Below are 17,610 nucleotides of genomic sequence, written 5' to 3' on the forward strand. Positions count from 1 at the left end.
TGAGCCCTTTGAGTCCAAATTTATTGATACAGCTGTGCAGTCACAGAGCATGGTGGCACACATGGCCGCCTGGCCGGCATGGGACAGTGACACACACATGCATGCACATACATGCACACACACCCATACGCACTCTCTTAGTCCCTCTGTCTATTCATAGATGTAGTGGAGGTTAAACCTAAGGCGGTGTTCTTTTGTTAGCTAGTCCGACTTCTCACATTTGTTTTTTAATAGTTTATCCACCATTTAGCCCAACATCATTTTATCATTTCATCTTTATAATATGTCTACTTCTGTTTTATATATGTAAACATATCCAGTGGAATCGGCCTAATATGGTAGTACATATACAAAATATGAGCACTGGATCTTTAATGTGAAAAAAATTGCTGACATCTATTTGTTGATTATGCTTTTAGGGGTGAGAATTGTATACCAGCTTCAACAGTCCACTGCATCACTTTTTGTTTCTCTCTCTCTCTCTCTCTCTCTCTCTCACACACACACACACACACACACACACACACACACACACACACACACACACACACACACACAACTTTAGTCACTTTTGGGGACATATAAAGACGTACATTCATTTCCTGGAGACTTACCCTTACCCTAACCACTGACCCAAAAATCATCATTTTTACCAATTGGAGAGGCCATCCCCAATTAACTAGCCTTAAGCCTAAATGTGTCCCCGAAAGTAGCCTAAGTCATGAACACACTTACACACATACACACACACACACACACACACACACACACACACACACACACACACACACACACACACACACACACACACACACACACACACACACACACACACACACACACACACTCACACACTCTCATCAATAGAGCAGGTCACAGTGAGGAGATCAAAAATGCACATTAAGTATTTTTCGGCAGTTTCACACACGCACGTACACGCACGTACACACACACACACACACACACACACACACACACACACACACACACACACACACACACACACACACACACACACACACACACACACGCACAAACACACACACTTTACATCCATTTAACCTCAGTCACTAGAACAGTTTAAGATCTGTCATTATAGAGTGATTCAGACTAAACAAGGAAACAAAGCATTAAACAAACGACAAATAATCTTTTCATAGTGAAACACCATGTTATGAAGTCTTTACCTGTCATAAATACAGCTATGTTTCTGATTATGGTTGGTATAAATTCTTGTTAAATATTCATACAGTAGGCTATCACAGTAGCAAGTGAAAGATGGAGCAAACTACAAGACTGTACACGTGTTGGTCCCTGGATACAGAAAGCATATTCCACTTTACCAAGTGTCAGGCAAGCTATTTTGAGAACACAATGAGCTTTGTACTTGTTCTATTTATGAATTACATTCTTATATGATTGTTACACTTAAAATTTACAGTTTTGAGCCACTTGAATTTTTTTGACTTCAGAGCTGGTGGAATACAACATATCTAACAGACACACACAGGGACAAATAAAACCAGAGGAGAGACAAAATGACAACAGAAAAATGTCATTACATGTTGACGACGTACTTTTTGACAACCTAGCGAACATTACAGTAAAAACAAACAAAAAACTATACAGCTATAAAATAGATTTTTCTAAATGAAAAAGAGCAAAATATATCACTATAAATATTACACATCTGCAACATCAAACGTCTGACTTTACAGACAGACTTCCCAACAATGTCTTAAATAAAAGTCTTTACTCAAGACTCTTTAGAGCGAGTAATTGTAGTAGGATATGATCTGTTTTGTTCGACTGTACCTGGATCAGCACAGATTCAAATGACATCACAAAATCAGTTTTCCTACAGGTGAAAGGTGTCAAAAGGAAAGTACATATACGTTTACAGGCACACATTCAGGCAGCTGGCTTGCTAACCACTGACTGTAGTCTTTAGGTAGAAAGTAGCATGTGGTTACATTACATGATAAACTGCTTTATATCTCAACATGATACTAAAGTTCTGTTTATAATATAAAAATGAGGAGTGTGTATTAAAACAAAGAGGCTAAAAAATAATTCCAACAATTTTATATAAATGTATAGGTGTTAAATTATGTAACCCTTGTGAACCCCTGTTAAAGTATACATAACAGTATACACATGTACAGTATACTTTAAAATAACATGCCAAGAACTTGGTCTTGGCACAATCAATTTTAGGATGTCCATACCAAAATAATTTAAAACATAAGGAAAAACAAAATAAAAGTGCACAATTTTCAGGAAAGAAACTCATCAATATGCAAATACTGCCAAAATGCTTCTTTTCTTCCAATTACACATATTATGTATGTATATAGTAAAAGCTGCATTGCAGAGGTTCCATATTTTACATATGCACAGTAAGCAATATTTGCATCTCCTATACACAACATTACAAGCCTTAAAAACCTGGCAAACAACCAAGAAGCAGATACAGTTTGGACTAACAGCCTCGGATGCATCACAGAAGCATGATGGATTCAACTGGCTGTGTACGAGCACACTGTAAACACATTGATAAAAACATTACACCAACAACCTCGTAAGGCGAAGCTGCTCTAACATAACTGTACTGCAAAAAAAAAATACATATATAAGATTTTTTTCTAATTCAGCGACAATGTTGACTTTTTGCTACAGCTTAAATACATATAAGAAGGCATTGAGAAGAAGTCTTTTGATGAAGAAATGACATACAGTGTGAGGATATTAGACACATCTAGTGCATGATTCATATAGGACACAACAAGTGCAAAACAAATATGAATGTTACAAAAAAAAGTAAAGAAAAAGATTGTATATATTACAAAAACTTGAACGTGTGATATGTTTGAAATGCAAAAGTTGCATTCTAATTTTTGGACATTTCTCACTACGATATCTTACATTATACCACAAAAAAATATGTTGCGGTGTATTGTATTGTGTATGTTATAATCTTCCTCAGATCCATACATATACAAACTTTCAATATATACAGTAAAGAGGACAGAAATACCAAAAATAATATATAAACCTGGCTACAAGGAACACAAAGGCATGTAATTGCACAATGTCTGAGGAAACGTGAAAGGGAAAAAATGAGCCACAACTGGTGGAAAAAAAACTTGTTTTGTAGTAGCCTCAGCAAACATAGGAGACTCCCAACAGGAGCTCCTAAAGCACAGGGAAAAGTTCAGTTTTTTACATAGAGTGGAAGAAGTATTTTCTATTAAAATAGTAGTGCTATAAACCTGTGAATTCAACCCCAGTGTACTGTACACATACTCATATGCTGTACATACTGTGTAGCAGCTATAGAAGTCCTTATATTCTGCATTTTCCACAAATCCGCACTTGTGTATTATTCAGTAAGTACCAAAATAAATGACTGTGACGCAAAACCAAATGTTTCTAAATAACCTTATTTTACCAGGCGATACTTGTGATGTCAAAATCTAATAAAGAGAGTCAGAGATGCATAACACAACAGTGAGATGTGAGACTTGTACAATGGCTACATGTCTGTGGCTGAGTTGAACACACAACTTAGAGCAAAGTAAAAGATTGGATAACTAAAAAAAGAACATTTTCAGTGTCAGTCTTTCAAAGGCTCCTCTTTCATCGCTGCCGTCGCCTTAAGGTCATTCCCTATCAGGTAAGTAAGCAGGTATGTAGGAATAATGCACGTGGGTACAGTTGCAAGCTCTGTATGTAAGAGCCTAGGAGTATAAACATGGTAAAAGTAAAAACAGTTGATCACAGAGACAAAAAAGGAAGTGAAAGTATCAGTTTCTTGGTGTCCTGTAGAGGGCGACACAGTCCAACTAATGGCCTTCCCTCTGTTGTGAGTTTGAGTCCTCCCTTACAGGTAAAAGCAGGTTCAGGTCGGCAGCAATGCACCAAAGATGCAACAGTATGGCCGTGATTCTCCACAGCTCGCTTATTCCATCGCCACCTCTGCTTTGGGAAAACAAACAAGGAATATTAATAATTTAGGTGAGATTACATAACAACAAACTGATCATCTATTATGGGGAAATCTCCCTGGAGGATGACTAATTCCTATTAATTATAATTTCTGTTTAATCTTCTAATCAAATCACAAAAAATCTGGTCAAATGTTCCACATGATTAATGAGCTGTCTTCAACTGATTCAAAATATTGTTTAAATTGCAGGTAAAAACTGTCTTTGAATCAACATTTACACACCGCGATCGCTATAAATCTTCATGTAGGTACACATACAGTGTTTTCCTCCTAATGCAGAGTTGTATTTCAGTGCAGATGTTATCTCTCCACAGCCAACGAAGATTTAGGGCGAGTGAATTGAAATACTGGTTGAATTTTTTTTTTTTCATAATGTCATGAAGTACATGCCAGTTTATTAGGTACATACAAGTGTTTCTATTATTCTGTCCACCCGATTTATATCAAGGAGGTTAGGCTGAATGACCAGAGGTGTTTCACCTCTGTATAATATAGCAATAGCCTAGAATTTCAAAGTAAATTACAAATTACCTTAATGAAGGTAGGATTTATTGCAGGGCTGTTCTGATCTTTAGCTGGGTGTACCTAATAAACTGGCAACTCAGTGTAGACACTTTAGTTTATTTTTTGTCAATAGTCGTGGGCTGCAGGAATAAACTCACCATGGTCTCTTTTGTTCTTCTTTTCTTCATCCTCTGGAGATTCAGTCCCTTCAGACAACTCTCCTAACAAGTCAGAATAGTCGTCTTATTCGTCACACATTTATTAGTGGCAAATATGTACTCAATCCAAATAAGAAAATGAAATCCTCAAAGCATCCTCTCTCCTTTATAAACTTTGTAAGAACATGTTCAACCTTACTGACCTGTCAGTCAGTCATTACAAACTCATGGCGTGCAGCAAACCATTGTTCAAACCCACAGAACTTTATTCAAATTCTAGTGGACTTATTCTTGCATTGATTCAAAACATTAAAAAGGTACTGTCTAATAAATGTTGTACAATGTTAATACACATATCTCCTACAAACATTGCAATAATATACGAAGCCCCATAAATACAAGGGTCACAGTGGGAATTTCTTTCTGAAGTTCTTTTACATTCTCTTACAACACACTAACTGTTCCTATGGATCATATAGCACATTTAGAGAAATTGCCATATGTCACCTCATGCTGTGGGATTTCACAGTTAAAGGGACGTACCGTTCTGCAGTGGAGGATTCTTGTGTGTGGCACTCCCAGGCTGCGCTCCTGGCTCTGTTTCCCCCATGTTACCATCTTGTTCGCTGACCTCTGCTGACTCGGGCTCCTCTCCCTCCAATTCGTCCTCCTTTGGTTCAGGCTGTTCTGGTTCTGTGTGGACCTCCTGGGGCTCCCTAGCCTCTTCTTGCTGGGCTTGCTCCTCCGCTTCCCTTTTAGCTCTTTCCTCCGCCTCTGAGGTCACATGGAGGGTGGAGGCAGGTTAGCACGTGTGAATGTGTGTGTCATTCATTCAGTCATTGGTGTCCATGTGCATTAATTCATCACTACCTGATTCCTACTTCAAGCCAGTAAAGGTTGAGAGAGCTCATTGGACCGTTTGTTTTGTTTTCAACCTGATATGAGGCAGATATCTAAAACCTTTTTATGAATATTAACTTAAAGAGAAACTATTAACCTGGACTCTATTTTCCCATGTTTTTGTGTCTAAGTGACTAATGGGGACAACAATATTTGCAATTGGTCCAGGATTGAGCGAGAGACCTGCAGCTGGCAGCCGCGTAACAGGCTGCAATGTAATCACTTGGGGCATTTACGCACCGTCAATTTACGTCCACTAATATAGCTTGTTTTTACCTCTAATAGGCTCAGCTTGTTATCATAAGTGTCTGACAGCATTATAGAAAAAAATTATTTACCTTTCGCTTGATCTGGTCGGTTTGTTATGTGTCTAATTAAGTCTCACTCAAGTCTTGTCCTGAAATCTCGCTAGAGGTGACTTGTTACCGTAAGACAGCGATAGAAACATTGAGTGAGAGTTGGAGAGAGGAGGGTGGCAGGTTGTGAGAAAAAAATCTCTTTGGTTGCTGTTGATAATAAATATTAGTAATCAACTAATAAATGCACATTAATATCTCATTTATAAGCCAACACGACTGCAGACAGAAATGTAAATTATTCATGAATAAATTCTTCTTAAAATAACAAGTGTAACACGGCGATGCGTGTTAAGAGCAAACTATGTATTCAGCTAATTTAAATAGCTCACATTACTGTATAATATGAACAACTTAATTTAATACTTTATGTGCTGTTTTCTTTTGTGGTGTGCAAATGTTTCTCCGAAACAAGTTCCTTTCCAAGATTATTTTGCAGAGTCACCGTTGCTCCGTCTGGAATATAGCAATTGCAGATGATTGTGATTGGTTTAAAGAAATGCAACAACCTTGAGCATTTTTCACTCCTACCCCAGAATGTATCTGTGGTGTAGCCAGACCGTACTCCAGAGCGCTGTGAAGATAGGTCTGGCAATGCGAGACTAATGGCTTATAACTGAGGTATAAAGCACAAGTTAATGATTTATTCTCAATTAATAAAGCTAGTAGTTACAACTTAGAAAACCCTTATGGGTGGTTAACAAGAAAGTAGTCTCGCTATGCCAGACCTACCTCCACAGCGCTGTGGAGGAGGGTCTGGCTAGTCCACACAGCATTCCGGGATGGGAGAAAAACGTGCTCTGGTTTATTGGCATTTCTTTAAACCAATCACATTCGTCATGGGCGGGGCCAAGCCCTGCACGGAGCCGCTGCAAAATCGCCTCGGGAAGGAACTTGTTTTGGTGGAACGTGTGCATTCAAAGGTTGTTTTAGTCGTGCGAGAGAAAACTCTGATTTGACAAATAGTCTAGCTAGCTGTTTCAATTTACCATGCAGAGATCAGAGGAGCAGTTAATCATAGTCCTCATAAATCTACCGGAGTTTAAAATCCCAACACAAAGAAAGTGGAAGGAAATGGACATTGGCGAAAAGACATGCATCCGGCGGAATTTTCTGTGGCACCGGAGCAATCCCTGAAGTGGAACGTTGTGGATGTAGAATAACTAGAAAGTGGTACCAACTTACATAATTAAATAAAAAAATGCATGTGAACGTACTGATCGCTGTGTATCCCACAATAATGCAGGTCAGTCAAAATCCCCCTCTAAGTGAGCTAAGAGCTTTGGAGACGTTAACAGCATTGCAGCTTTATGAAACAAATTACCCCAATCAGACAGATCAGTTTTACCAGGACATTCATATTCCCTGAGTCCCCAAATCACCTTCATTTTTGTGTATGTTATTATTGGTTGTTACCTTTAGCAGCCTGAGCTTTCCACCTCTCTCTGTTCTGATAAACCTCTTCGTTCCACAAGGCCTTGAAGTTCTTCTGGTCCACCGTCAGCAGAGAGCTTTGTCCAGACGAGCTGCTGTCGGAGCTCTTCAAACTGTGCCTCTTGGTCTCTTCTGCGCTAATACTGTTCAGACTGGACAGATAACATTTTGAAGGAAGAAGGGAGTTAAAAGTTCAACAAGACGAAGAGTCTACAGCCATGACAGCAGCTCTCTGCGGCTCTACTGACACAGCGGTGCTTTGAGCTAAATGCTAATGTCAGCATGCTAACATGCTTACAAAGACAATGCTGTCATGCTGAGATGTTTAGTAAGTATAATGTTTACCTTGTTCACCATCTTAGTTTAGCATGTTAGCATGCTAACATTTGCTAAACACAAAGTATTGAGAATGATGGGAATTGCATTAAGTTAGCAGGTATTTGGTAAACCAGTGTATTGGACAAATTGAAACTTTCTTTGAACTGATGATGGAGCTAGATGAAAAGTTAAAGAGGCACTCCACAATTTAAAATATAGTTCAGTTTATTCTTCATTAAGAGCCAAAGTGAAAACGTCTTTTGTTGTTCAGGAGGGAGCTTTAAAAAGTTTCTTAGCTTTACAAACTGAACTTAAATACGTGGGCATTTAAGAGGCAGGGGTCTGATAAAAGATTCTGTCAAGTTGCATTATGGGAAATGTAGAATCCTTGGTTTATTGAGCTTGACTCATACTAGGGACTAAAAGTCAGAATACCTCACCCTCTGCTGCTTTAATCTGACCATTCTTTTTCCAATATATCTCTTGTGAGTCCCACAACCATGGAAGTGCAATACTAAATTGCTAGAGTGCTACAACAGGGTCTTCTCTGCTATCAGGTCCGGTGTAGCACCCCCAAGCGTAGGGTTCGGGGATCTCGGCAGAACGCCCTACCCCCTGGGTGAGGAGCCAGGAATCCGTAGTCAATTACTCTGTCAATTACTCTTACTCAACAAACTTGGCGGACCCAAAGCCGCGCAACCACTGTACTATCTGCTAGACCAACAAGGGAACATTCCTACCCCACCCGGGGCCGGCCTAAATGGGGACGACTACAAACCAGAAACCGGCACCGGAACAGCAGGTAACGTATCCAGGGGAACTATCGGACCGAGGCTTGCCTTCCGACTACCAGTCGCCAACCAACGTGTCCGTGAAACTCCCACCAGAAACCCATCAAGAACTGTAAAGGAACAATGCTCAACCGAGCTATGACGAGCCAACAATGAGGTCACCTGGGCCGCGATGGCCAACCAACCGCCGCCGCATCAGAGACCCCGCTCAAGAGCTAACCCACCCAACCGGATGAGTATGGAACCCTCTCGCAAGGCCCCTTTATGACAACGGCCTTCCATGAATGCATCCATCCCCGCCGACCAACCCCGGCCGACGCGGGCTTCAGAACCAACTGGCCCGAGGCTTAAACGAAAGTTACTGTCGGTTGTATGATGAAGGTAACAGCGTCAACGAGTGTCATACCCTCTTAAACGCTGCAGCCCGGGGGCCCACCTCCCCTCCCCGAGACTACGATGATGGACCTAGGTCACCATTACCATAACTTTCGAGTCGGTCAACAATGTCCCCGGCAGACGCTGCGTCCGTGGAACCCTCTGTAACCCGACTTACAGTGGGCGCCACTCCCGACTTGATGAAGACCAAGTCGGGGGCTAGGGTCCCACCATCTGGACCCGTCCATCTCTTTTCCCTCAATGTTACCCATTCGAGGCGCTCAGCTTCCGCAACAAGCAAGTCGCATACCTTGTGGTGCCTTCTAATCCGGCTCAACTAGACCTTCGGGCAAGCACCAAGAATATGAGAGCAGGTCTTGGGAGAACCCCGACAGTACCGACAGATGGCAGCGAGGTCTGATGGGCGCCCTCTCGCCTGAAGCTCCCAAGTTAGATACACATTCGCACTTAGCTGGAAGGCAGCCACGAACTGGCCGCTTTTTAGTGGGTGACGCCTTTCGCCCAATAGCCAGCAGATGCTTACCCTGTCGGCCTCGAACAAACGCACACCCTTCCCTTGAGATCCAAGGTCAGCCCACCTGTCGAACTCGACCTGGCGCCAGTCGCACGGGACTAGGCGCTTGCGTCTGGGCGTCACAGCAGCTGGGTTCTGATTTTCTGCCCTTACCCCTTCACCAGGGGAGTCTGACACCACATTCGGGGGTTTGGATCAGCGGATCCAGGGCGAGGTTAAATAGCAAAGGTGACCTGGAGTCACCCTGCTTGACTCCGAACTTCATGGCGATTTGCGCAGTGTCACCTTCCGCACATCTCTCAGAAGGAACCCTTCACTCGAACACTGGCACTAGGCCGGCCAACAGTGGACAGTGTCCAACGCTTCCGGCTGTGACACCTAAGAGAGTCATAGTTACTCCCGCCGTTTACCCGCGTTTAGTGCTTAGTTTTTCCTATTCCTATATATGGCTGTTGAGACATTTCAGTCTGGACCAAAGTGGTGGACCAACAAACTGACATTGCCATCCCTAGCTTGGTAAAAAAACAGGAGCTTTCAGATTCAGAGGCACAATGAGAAAGAGAAAGATGGGTGGATAATCAGAGAGCAGACATAGTTACAGAAGATTGGAGGCAGCTATAAATGCTTGGAAGAAAAGTCCATGGAACCCCATTAGCACCCAGGTGTGTACAAAGACAAGGAGACTGCACAAGTGGAAACACTATCTGAGATTTCCACTCGGTTAACTTTGACTGGAGGCCCACTGAGTGATGCTAATGACTGCTGTTGAGGAGAACGGGTAAGCTGATATTGATGTGCAGGTGCAACGGAAGATGCAGAGCCAGACTCCCCAAGTACTGCTGTATTTTCCGATAAGCTCACTTTAAAAGACAAAAATAACAGACTCAATTGTTTAAAATGATCTTTCTCTGGATAGTTTAATTATTAGTAACGCAAGAGCAAGTGGAATTTACTTTCTTATCTGGATGGTTTCAAAGTACTGCGCCGATTAATTAAGCCAATGGAGATAAAATCTCTTTGTTTTGTATCTCGAGAGGCTATTTTGTATGCCAATCCAGCACTGAAGCCCACTCTTGATCAGTGACGATGTGTTTAGCATCTTTAAAATATCAATTTCAAGGTGTGTGGCTCTGCCCGATGAAAGGTGGAGACATTTCCACGCACAGAAATGGATTACTCATGGGAGACTCATTTGCTGTTCTCAATACATCCATTTGATATGCTGTTACTGCAGGGGAGCTGCTGAGGTTTAATCACGTCATTGAGCGAGCAGTTACTGGAATAGCAGGTGAAGGGAAGAAAACAGTAGATTTTCCATTCTTGATTAAGCAGGCAGGTTCATTAAAATTTGCATTATACAGTCACACACTTCCATCTGCTCAGTCCTGCTACTGAACAGCATAAAATAATCAAAAGTTTTAATTTCCAAATGAAAGTGCTGTAGCTCACCTTGAGCGTCTAAAGCCAGCAAAACCTGAATGGGATGCCTCGTCGATAAGCGGTTTGACGATACGTTCCATCATATCCGTCAACACAGTGAAGGTGGGCACCACAATGAAGTCGATGAACCCTGGTGACAAAGATATCAGCAATAACAAAATAATATCAGTGCATATTTTCACATTCATTATTTAAGTGATTGAATTGTTTAATGCAGACTGGGGTGAAAAAATTCCCCAGAAAGCACGAAATAAAGCTGGAATTTATGAAATTAAGATGGGAAAATAAGGCCACACATATTTCCACAATGTTTTAAAGTAATTATCAAATCTGAGATACAAATAAAAATAAGTCTATAGGTGTCATTAGACTGTCCACCTGCCAAAATTAAGATGGGAGAAGCTCTGGGCTAATAAAAACATAAACATGCTCATCTAGCCTTGGGTTCAAATGGTTAAAGTCTATCTTAAACAATACTCACATGTCTATCTGTACATTGAAACTGTTACTAGTCATGCTTCCATCTAATTGTTAAGCGAATTTTAAGCAAACTTTTAAAATGTCGCAAAAAAGAAAAAAAGGAAATGCGAATTAGAAGCGTTTCCATCAACTGCTTTAGAGCGAATGAACTAGACTATGCAAAGTGTAGTTTAGTCACAAGTTGACGTTACACATGGTTGTAGATTGCAAACCGGCTTGCTAAATCAAAGAGTTTAGAAGCGAAGTTCTTTGGCTAAAAGGAGAGAGGTAGCATTGTACAAGTTGGCCACCTGTGCAGAATACAGGGTTGTGGGCCATACGATTCAAGATGTTGAGCCAATTCGTCAATATACCCGACGTGGCTGAGGCACAGGCTATAGCGTACCGCAACTCCACTACGCACCTTGTGCCACAAGTGTATGGCGCACTGGATGGGATGGGACCCATATCCCGATCCTTCCCCCATCCGATGGATACCAGGACTATAGTCATGTGAGTTACATGTTTGCTACGTCACAACTTATTCAGCAAAGCTGTTTCCATCTCCCATTTTGCGCATTAACTCTTTTTCGAAAAAGGCAAAAACCACCTCAAGCGAGCGTGAAAACTTTTTTGCGAATTTGAGGAAGTGTTTTTGAATTTTGTCGTTTCCATCAACATTTTCTAATGCGATACTTCAAAATGTGCATAAAAATACGTTGATGGAAACCCACTATTGGTTGCTGTATTTGTTCCTCTTGTGGCTGCAAAGAGATCTCTTCCTAATGCTATTTTGATGTAACAGATGAGGGACAAAATGCACAGTCCTCACTCTGTGCAAGGATGCAATCTAAACGTGAGAATGTGAGTGTTTAAGAAGGATAAAACCTTCAAGAACATACAATGCACAGAACACAGCATTATGCAGGTGGTGTACATGGAGATAGAGAAACCACTCACCAATCTGGGACTGGGCCACCATTGTGGACTTTCGGTCGCAGAGCGGAGAGAACGGCAGGCCGAGCTCAGATTCTTTGTCCCCCTGGAAATAAAGCAGCTTTCTCAATCCAAATCGTTCTCAGTTTTTGGTATCTATAAAAAATGTACCCCACCCTCCAGATATGCACACACAACTGACTGACACGCACAGTACACGAACACAACGCCATAATATGCTCACACTTCTATCAACAGGCTTGTCTGGCCCCCGCCCCCACGTTGTTTTTGGGCCACAAATGTGTTTCATTTTCTCTTCTGATTTGTCACAAACAGATGAGATGTGGAGTTGGGAGGCAATATTCTTTGGAGATGCTATTTATTGGCAAGATACTGTAAAGGCCTCATGAAAGCAGCCACAATAACAATAGCACTGATAATGAGAACAATGTGGATTAATAATGGAAGAGATGAAAGCAATGTGGCACCAGTTAAACGCCTGTCCTTCTTGTTGACGTTAACAAATACACAATTTATTATTTATAGACAGATGCATTGTCAAAGAGGTAATGTTGTGCATATTAATCTGCTATGGCGCTTTGTCATGGCATAATTTTTTTTAAACGACAAGAAGCAGAGTGTCTGCAATTCAATTTATGAATATGACTGCATATTTTACTAATGTAAAGTGCTTTGGGAGGTAGAGTTGTGCCAAAGCACCATATTAAAACAATCATTCACTAATATTGTCATTATTTTATTCCTGGTGTGAAAGAAACTGAACACACTTGCGACTAAATTGGATAAAAAGATTGCTTTTGTTGCAACCAGTACAATCCTAAACACCAGTACCAAAGGAGCAGCTAAAAAACTATTTAAGTTTACTATTTCACTATTTATAAGAAATCCTAGCACAATAGTTCCTCCCAGACTCTGCAGCTGGTCCAACATAGCATGAACTGTTACATAGCAGGAAGAGCACAGGGCTATTTGAAGGTCAAGAATAAACTTTACATCTCAACTTTTGAGGCAACATGGTAGAAAAGTCCTTAAAGTGATCAGAATTCTTTCAACTGGGCAAACAAGGAATGAATGCACCTGCACTTCATTTCGGTTTTCCAGTTCAAGGACCCTAGAAGTTTGTCATTTGTCATTTTTCACTGGGGCACTCAAATGGAGTGGCGCCATCATTTACCTTTTTGGTTCACCTGTACTCTTCCTTAACTCCTGTTTCTGTTTGAAACAGTTATTCAGAGATTATGTTTCAACTATATGGTCATTTTAGAGGCCGTAGATTATATAGCAATATACTATAAAGGTGTTTCTAATATTTAGCTCTGTGTATGTGACCAGCTGGAAAACATGCTATGTTCTCTCATCATGCATCTGAACCTCACATCTTCAAACCACTGAAGCATACACTGGACCCGCCACCCATGCATTACTCTGTGACCTGTCTGGGTACTGTACACCCACTCACCTGTCTGAAGAACTCCTCCAGTAGGGAGGTGGTCCAGCGATGGTGGAGGTCCCAACTTTTGGCTGGGTGGCTGATGTCTGCTGTGTGCAGCAGCAGTGACAGGGCTTTGGGCTTGTCAATGCTGCAAAAGAGAGCAGATACAAAACTGAAGTCGGCCAGAGAGTATCTTCATTTGTTTTGTTTTTAAATGGTCCTGTACACTGGTTTTTTTAAGTGTGGAATGTTGTTTTTAAGTGAGGTAACAAATCAACTGATCAACTGAAGTTTTATGTATTTTGCCCTTGAATAAGACACCTAAATCATTACAGGTGAAGCCAAATGGTTTTTTCCTTTATGTAATGAAGGGATTTTAGGTTAAATACACTAGTATCTGGTATGCCAAACCCCTGCTTAGTCAATGTCCTGCAAAAACTACATTATGAAGGCAATCAGGCATTACAGACAAAACTGCAACAAGGTTATTGGAAATCTACCAATCGGGGAAAGTACATTTCAAAAGCACTGAGTGTCCCTGAAGACAGTATGGTCAATCATAAAAAGAAAAATGAAAAAAATGTGGCACAGCTGCAAATGTTTCTATAGCAATCTGTCCACAAAAATTGACCATCTGTGCAAGAACAGCAGAATAAAATATTAAAAAGTCCAAGAGGATAGGAACCTTTTTATATAAACATTGGCCTGTATACAGTATACCCCTTATGGTGCCTAGTTCAGGGGGTTTCACCATGGTAAAGCCAAAACCTATGTCAATATGCTTTATGTGGCTAAGTGCAACATGTGCACAAACAATTTCAACTGGATCACATTTATGTAGTGCAAACAAGATGTAGTGCTTAGCAGCAGATGGAGTATAAACTCACCACTGGAGGTTGCATAATTGCAAAAGATGCATAGAATTCAAATGAGCAAGATGTAAGAACCCTTAAAACATATACTATTTCAATGGCTGACTGCAAAAGGGTTTGGGAGTCTGTAGGTCGAGGAGCATTTCTACTTTAAGGATAAAGCTGTTGATATTGTCAACAAATCCCATAAATAGTCCAAAACAACCATTGTATTAGTCCGTCTCTTGATTATTGTTCCCTACCCTGTCTGTGCCACTCAGCCCAAGGTGCATTCCTATTGAAGACTTAAATCTTTAATTTTTAAAAAGGCTTGGTGATTTCTTTGAAACTAACGTTACTTAAACAGGAATAACCAGTGCTTTGTTAGGGACTATTTTCAGTGGTGGATTAATACACATTTGGTAGTGCTTATTTCTAAAAGGATATGTGGATTGACCCAAAATAAACTACAGTTTGCGTTCATGGTAATAAGGAAACACGTCAACTGGTACAACAGTGTTGCTCATTTACATGTTTTATTAGCTTTTTGGCAGGAATGAAGCTGTAGGACAATGCTTATTATTATTATTATTATTATTATTATTTTATTATTATTATTCTTTTATTATTAGGATCAATTCATTGTTGGGGTTATCATGGGATTTGTTGCCAATAAGACATCCTTTAAGTGTTGTGATGGCACTGATCTAATAGAGGCACTCACAAGCTGTCAAACTAGTGACAGACAAGAAAATGCTAACATGTTTCTCTGCTAATGCTTATTAAAAAGATGCTGAAATATACATAGATGTCTATTGGCATGGGCATAAAAACACACACATACTCAGCCACCTTAACAGAGAAACAGAGAAACAGAGAAACACCTCCATCCAAAAAGAGTCAAAAATAAATAAAATACTGCCTTGATTATGCAAATCGGTTTTCTACACTGGAACACAGTGTGAAGACCTCATCAGACATCAGCGGTGTCTGAGATATCATCTGATAACCATATAAAAATATCATGTTTAATGAACTGATGCATGAATGAACAGACACAGTTCAATATGGAAAATAGGCACACAAATGAAAACACACACACACACAAACACAGACACACACACACAGCACAAGGTTAAACAGAGGTGAGAAAGACTGGCTCAAATTTCCCCTCATTCCATTTGTGGCAGATTGGGTCTTGAAGTACCCTCAAAGCAGCCCTGGAGCAGACTGGTTTGAATTACTTCCCATTAGAGTCTATTCAGCATTACAGCTTCCTGCAGACTGCAATCTCGTATCTGTGCGTGTGTGTGTGTGTGTGTGTGTGTGTGTGTGTACCCTATACTGTGGCTTGATGATTGCTTTCCAGTCAGCACTCTTTGAATTTCGAGATATAGTCACAAATAGGCAGCAGAATATTGTTGATTCCTACATATGTTCTCAGGAAGCTGCTTATCGCCACATCACTGCTTTCTGAGCAGTTTTCTAATTGTGCCGGGTGCTGGGCATTATCACAGTGAAGAGAATACCCCGGAGGTCAACGAGTTTCTTACAGCCGTCTCTCGTCAGCGTTGCAGCTACATCAGTAGTGATGACTCATCACGTCATATGATAGTTTGCTTGATAGCTGTCTTTTATTTCTGTTTACAAATGACAGCTCTTTGTCTGCATGTAGAGCAGTCCCAGCTATCAGTCACTGTAGAGGGTGCTGTACTCAAAATGTGTGAAAAGGAAGTTCTGGCTGCAGTCTGGTGACCTCGGGTGCAGCAAAAACAATCCATTCATTTGAAACATATTCACTTCCTGTTGCGAATACAACTGGCCTTTTCTTCGCACAGACTTCAACCTAACTGAACTTTGGCTTGCTAAATTTTAGAAAATCTTTCTAGATCTTCATGTGAGAGACGGAGACAGTGAGGAAGACTTAAGTAGCCTATTTTTTGGTAGTATTGCTAGCTTGTCTACTTGTACTGGAAGAAGTGGATAACACAACTGTTCCTGAGAAATGCTTAAAAGCATACACAGCAAAGAGAAAATTATACTACTGTGCAGAGGACTTCTGATTTTCTCAATTAAATAAAATAAATATGCCATCACTGTAAGTGGTGAGGATGCATTTAAAGCTGATATTTCTATTTGTATGCACGTATTGCAGAATACAAGCAACAGAACATAAGTGCTGGTAAAGACAATATTACATAGTTTGTGGGAGGCGAATGTTTGTTAGATGGTCATCTTAGCTGAAGCAGCCTACAGTGTTCCAGCAAACCTGCCAGCAATATTTCTGCCGCCAGCTATTTTTCACCGCAGTGTGCAAATAAATTACACCATGCCAAATCTGGTGTGATTGCACTATAACTCTGCTGGAGACTTCCAGCTCAGAAGCACAAATTATACTGTTTGTCTTAGATGGCCTGTAGTAATACCCTACTCTTCCTGTATACCTGGACTGCATAATGCATAACATTTGGTACTATTTGGCTACAAAATACTCATTCCATTTCTATTTTTTATTCAGAGTAAATAGCAGGTAATATCTGTCTGTTTGCTTAGAGTCCATTGTATATCAACATGAATGTTTGTTGTGTTGTGAATGTTTGCGTGCACCCCAGGGCAGGGTTAATTGGGTTGTAAACAGCTGGAGGTTAGTACACAGTGGCTGATGGCAGGGTTAATGAGGATGTAGATTGCTGGGACGAGGGCAGGGAGTGTAAACAGCAGTGAATGACAAGTCAACTGACCCCTCAGGTTGCTGTAGGAAGTTCTTCATGGTCTTAACTTGCTGGAAGTGGCAGGACATATCTGTGGCCAGCACCATCTCCACCACCAGAGCCCGCAGCTCTCTGTATGAAAACAAAACAGAGAGAAACATGAGCCATGTGCTGTATAATTAACTGTCAATCTCGCAGGTAATAAAAACAGACTTATTTCGGAAGTCACTAAGAGTAAATGTAGCCAGCCGGCATAGATTTTTGAGAGTTATTTATAATATCTGCTTTGACAAGTCCCAGCTTATTCCATGAGAAATTGGATTGCAGCTGTCTCTTTTAATGTATTATCACACATAACAGTTCCATTTAGTACAAAGTTG

General features: G+C 40.7%; 1 protein-coding gene across 1 annotated transcript in view; it reads right to left on the minus strand.

Annotated features, from left to right (window-relative positions):
• Nucleotides 1–17,610, minus strand: part of pde1cb (phosphodiesterase 1C, calmodulin-dependent b) — a 74,306-nt gene continuing 56,696 nt past the window's right edge. The window contains exons 11-18 of the mRNA XM_078264506.1: nucleotides 17,261–17,362; nucleotides 13,696–13,816; nucleotides 12,240–12,321; nucleotides 10,830–10,950; nucleotides 7,344–7,513; nucleotides 5,215–5,445; nucleotides 4,672–4,734; nucleotides 1–3,981 (exon numbers count right to left, since the gene is read on the minus strand). Of these exons, the coding sequence (XP_078120632.1) occupies nucleotides 3,962–3,981; nucleotides 4,672–4,734; nucleotides 5,215–5,445; nucleotides 7,344–7,513; nucleotides 10,830–10,950; nucleotides 12,240–12,321; nucleotides 13,696–13,816; nucleotides 17,261–17,362 (910 nt within the window). The 3' untranslated portion in view covers nucleotides 1–3,961. The remainder of the gene's footprint in view (nucleotides 3,982–4,671; nucleotides 4,735–5,214; nucleotides 5,446–7,343; nucleotides 7,514–10,829; nucleotides 10,951–12,239; nucleotides 12,322–13,695; nucleotides 13,817–17,260; nucleotides 17,363–17,610) is intronic.

The sequence above is a fragment of the Sander vitreus genome, chromosome 12, assembly GCF_031162955.1.
Source record: "Sander vitreus isolate 19-12246 chromosome 12, sanVit1, whole genome shotgun sequence".
NCBI lineage: Eukaryota > Metazoa > Chordata > Actinopteri > Perciformes > Percidae > Sander > Sander vitreus.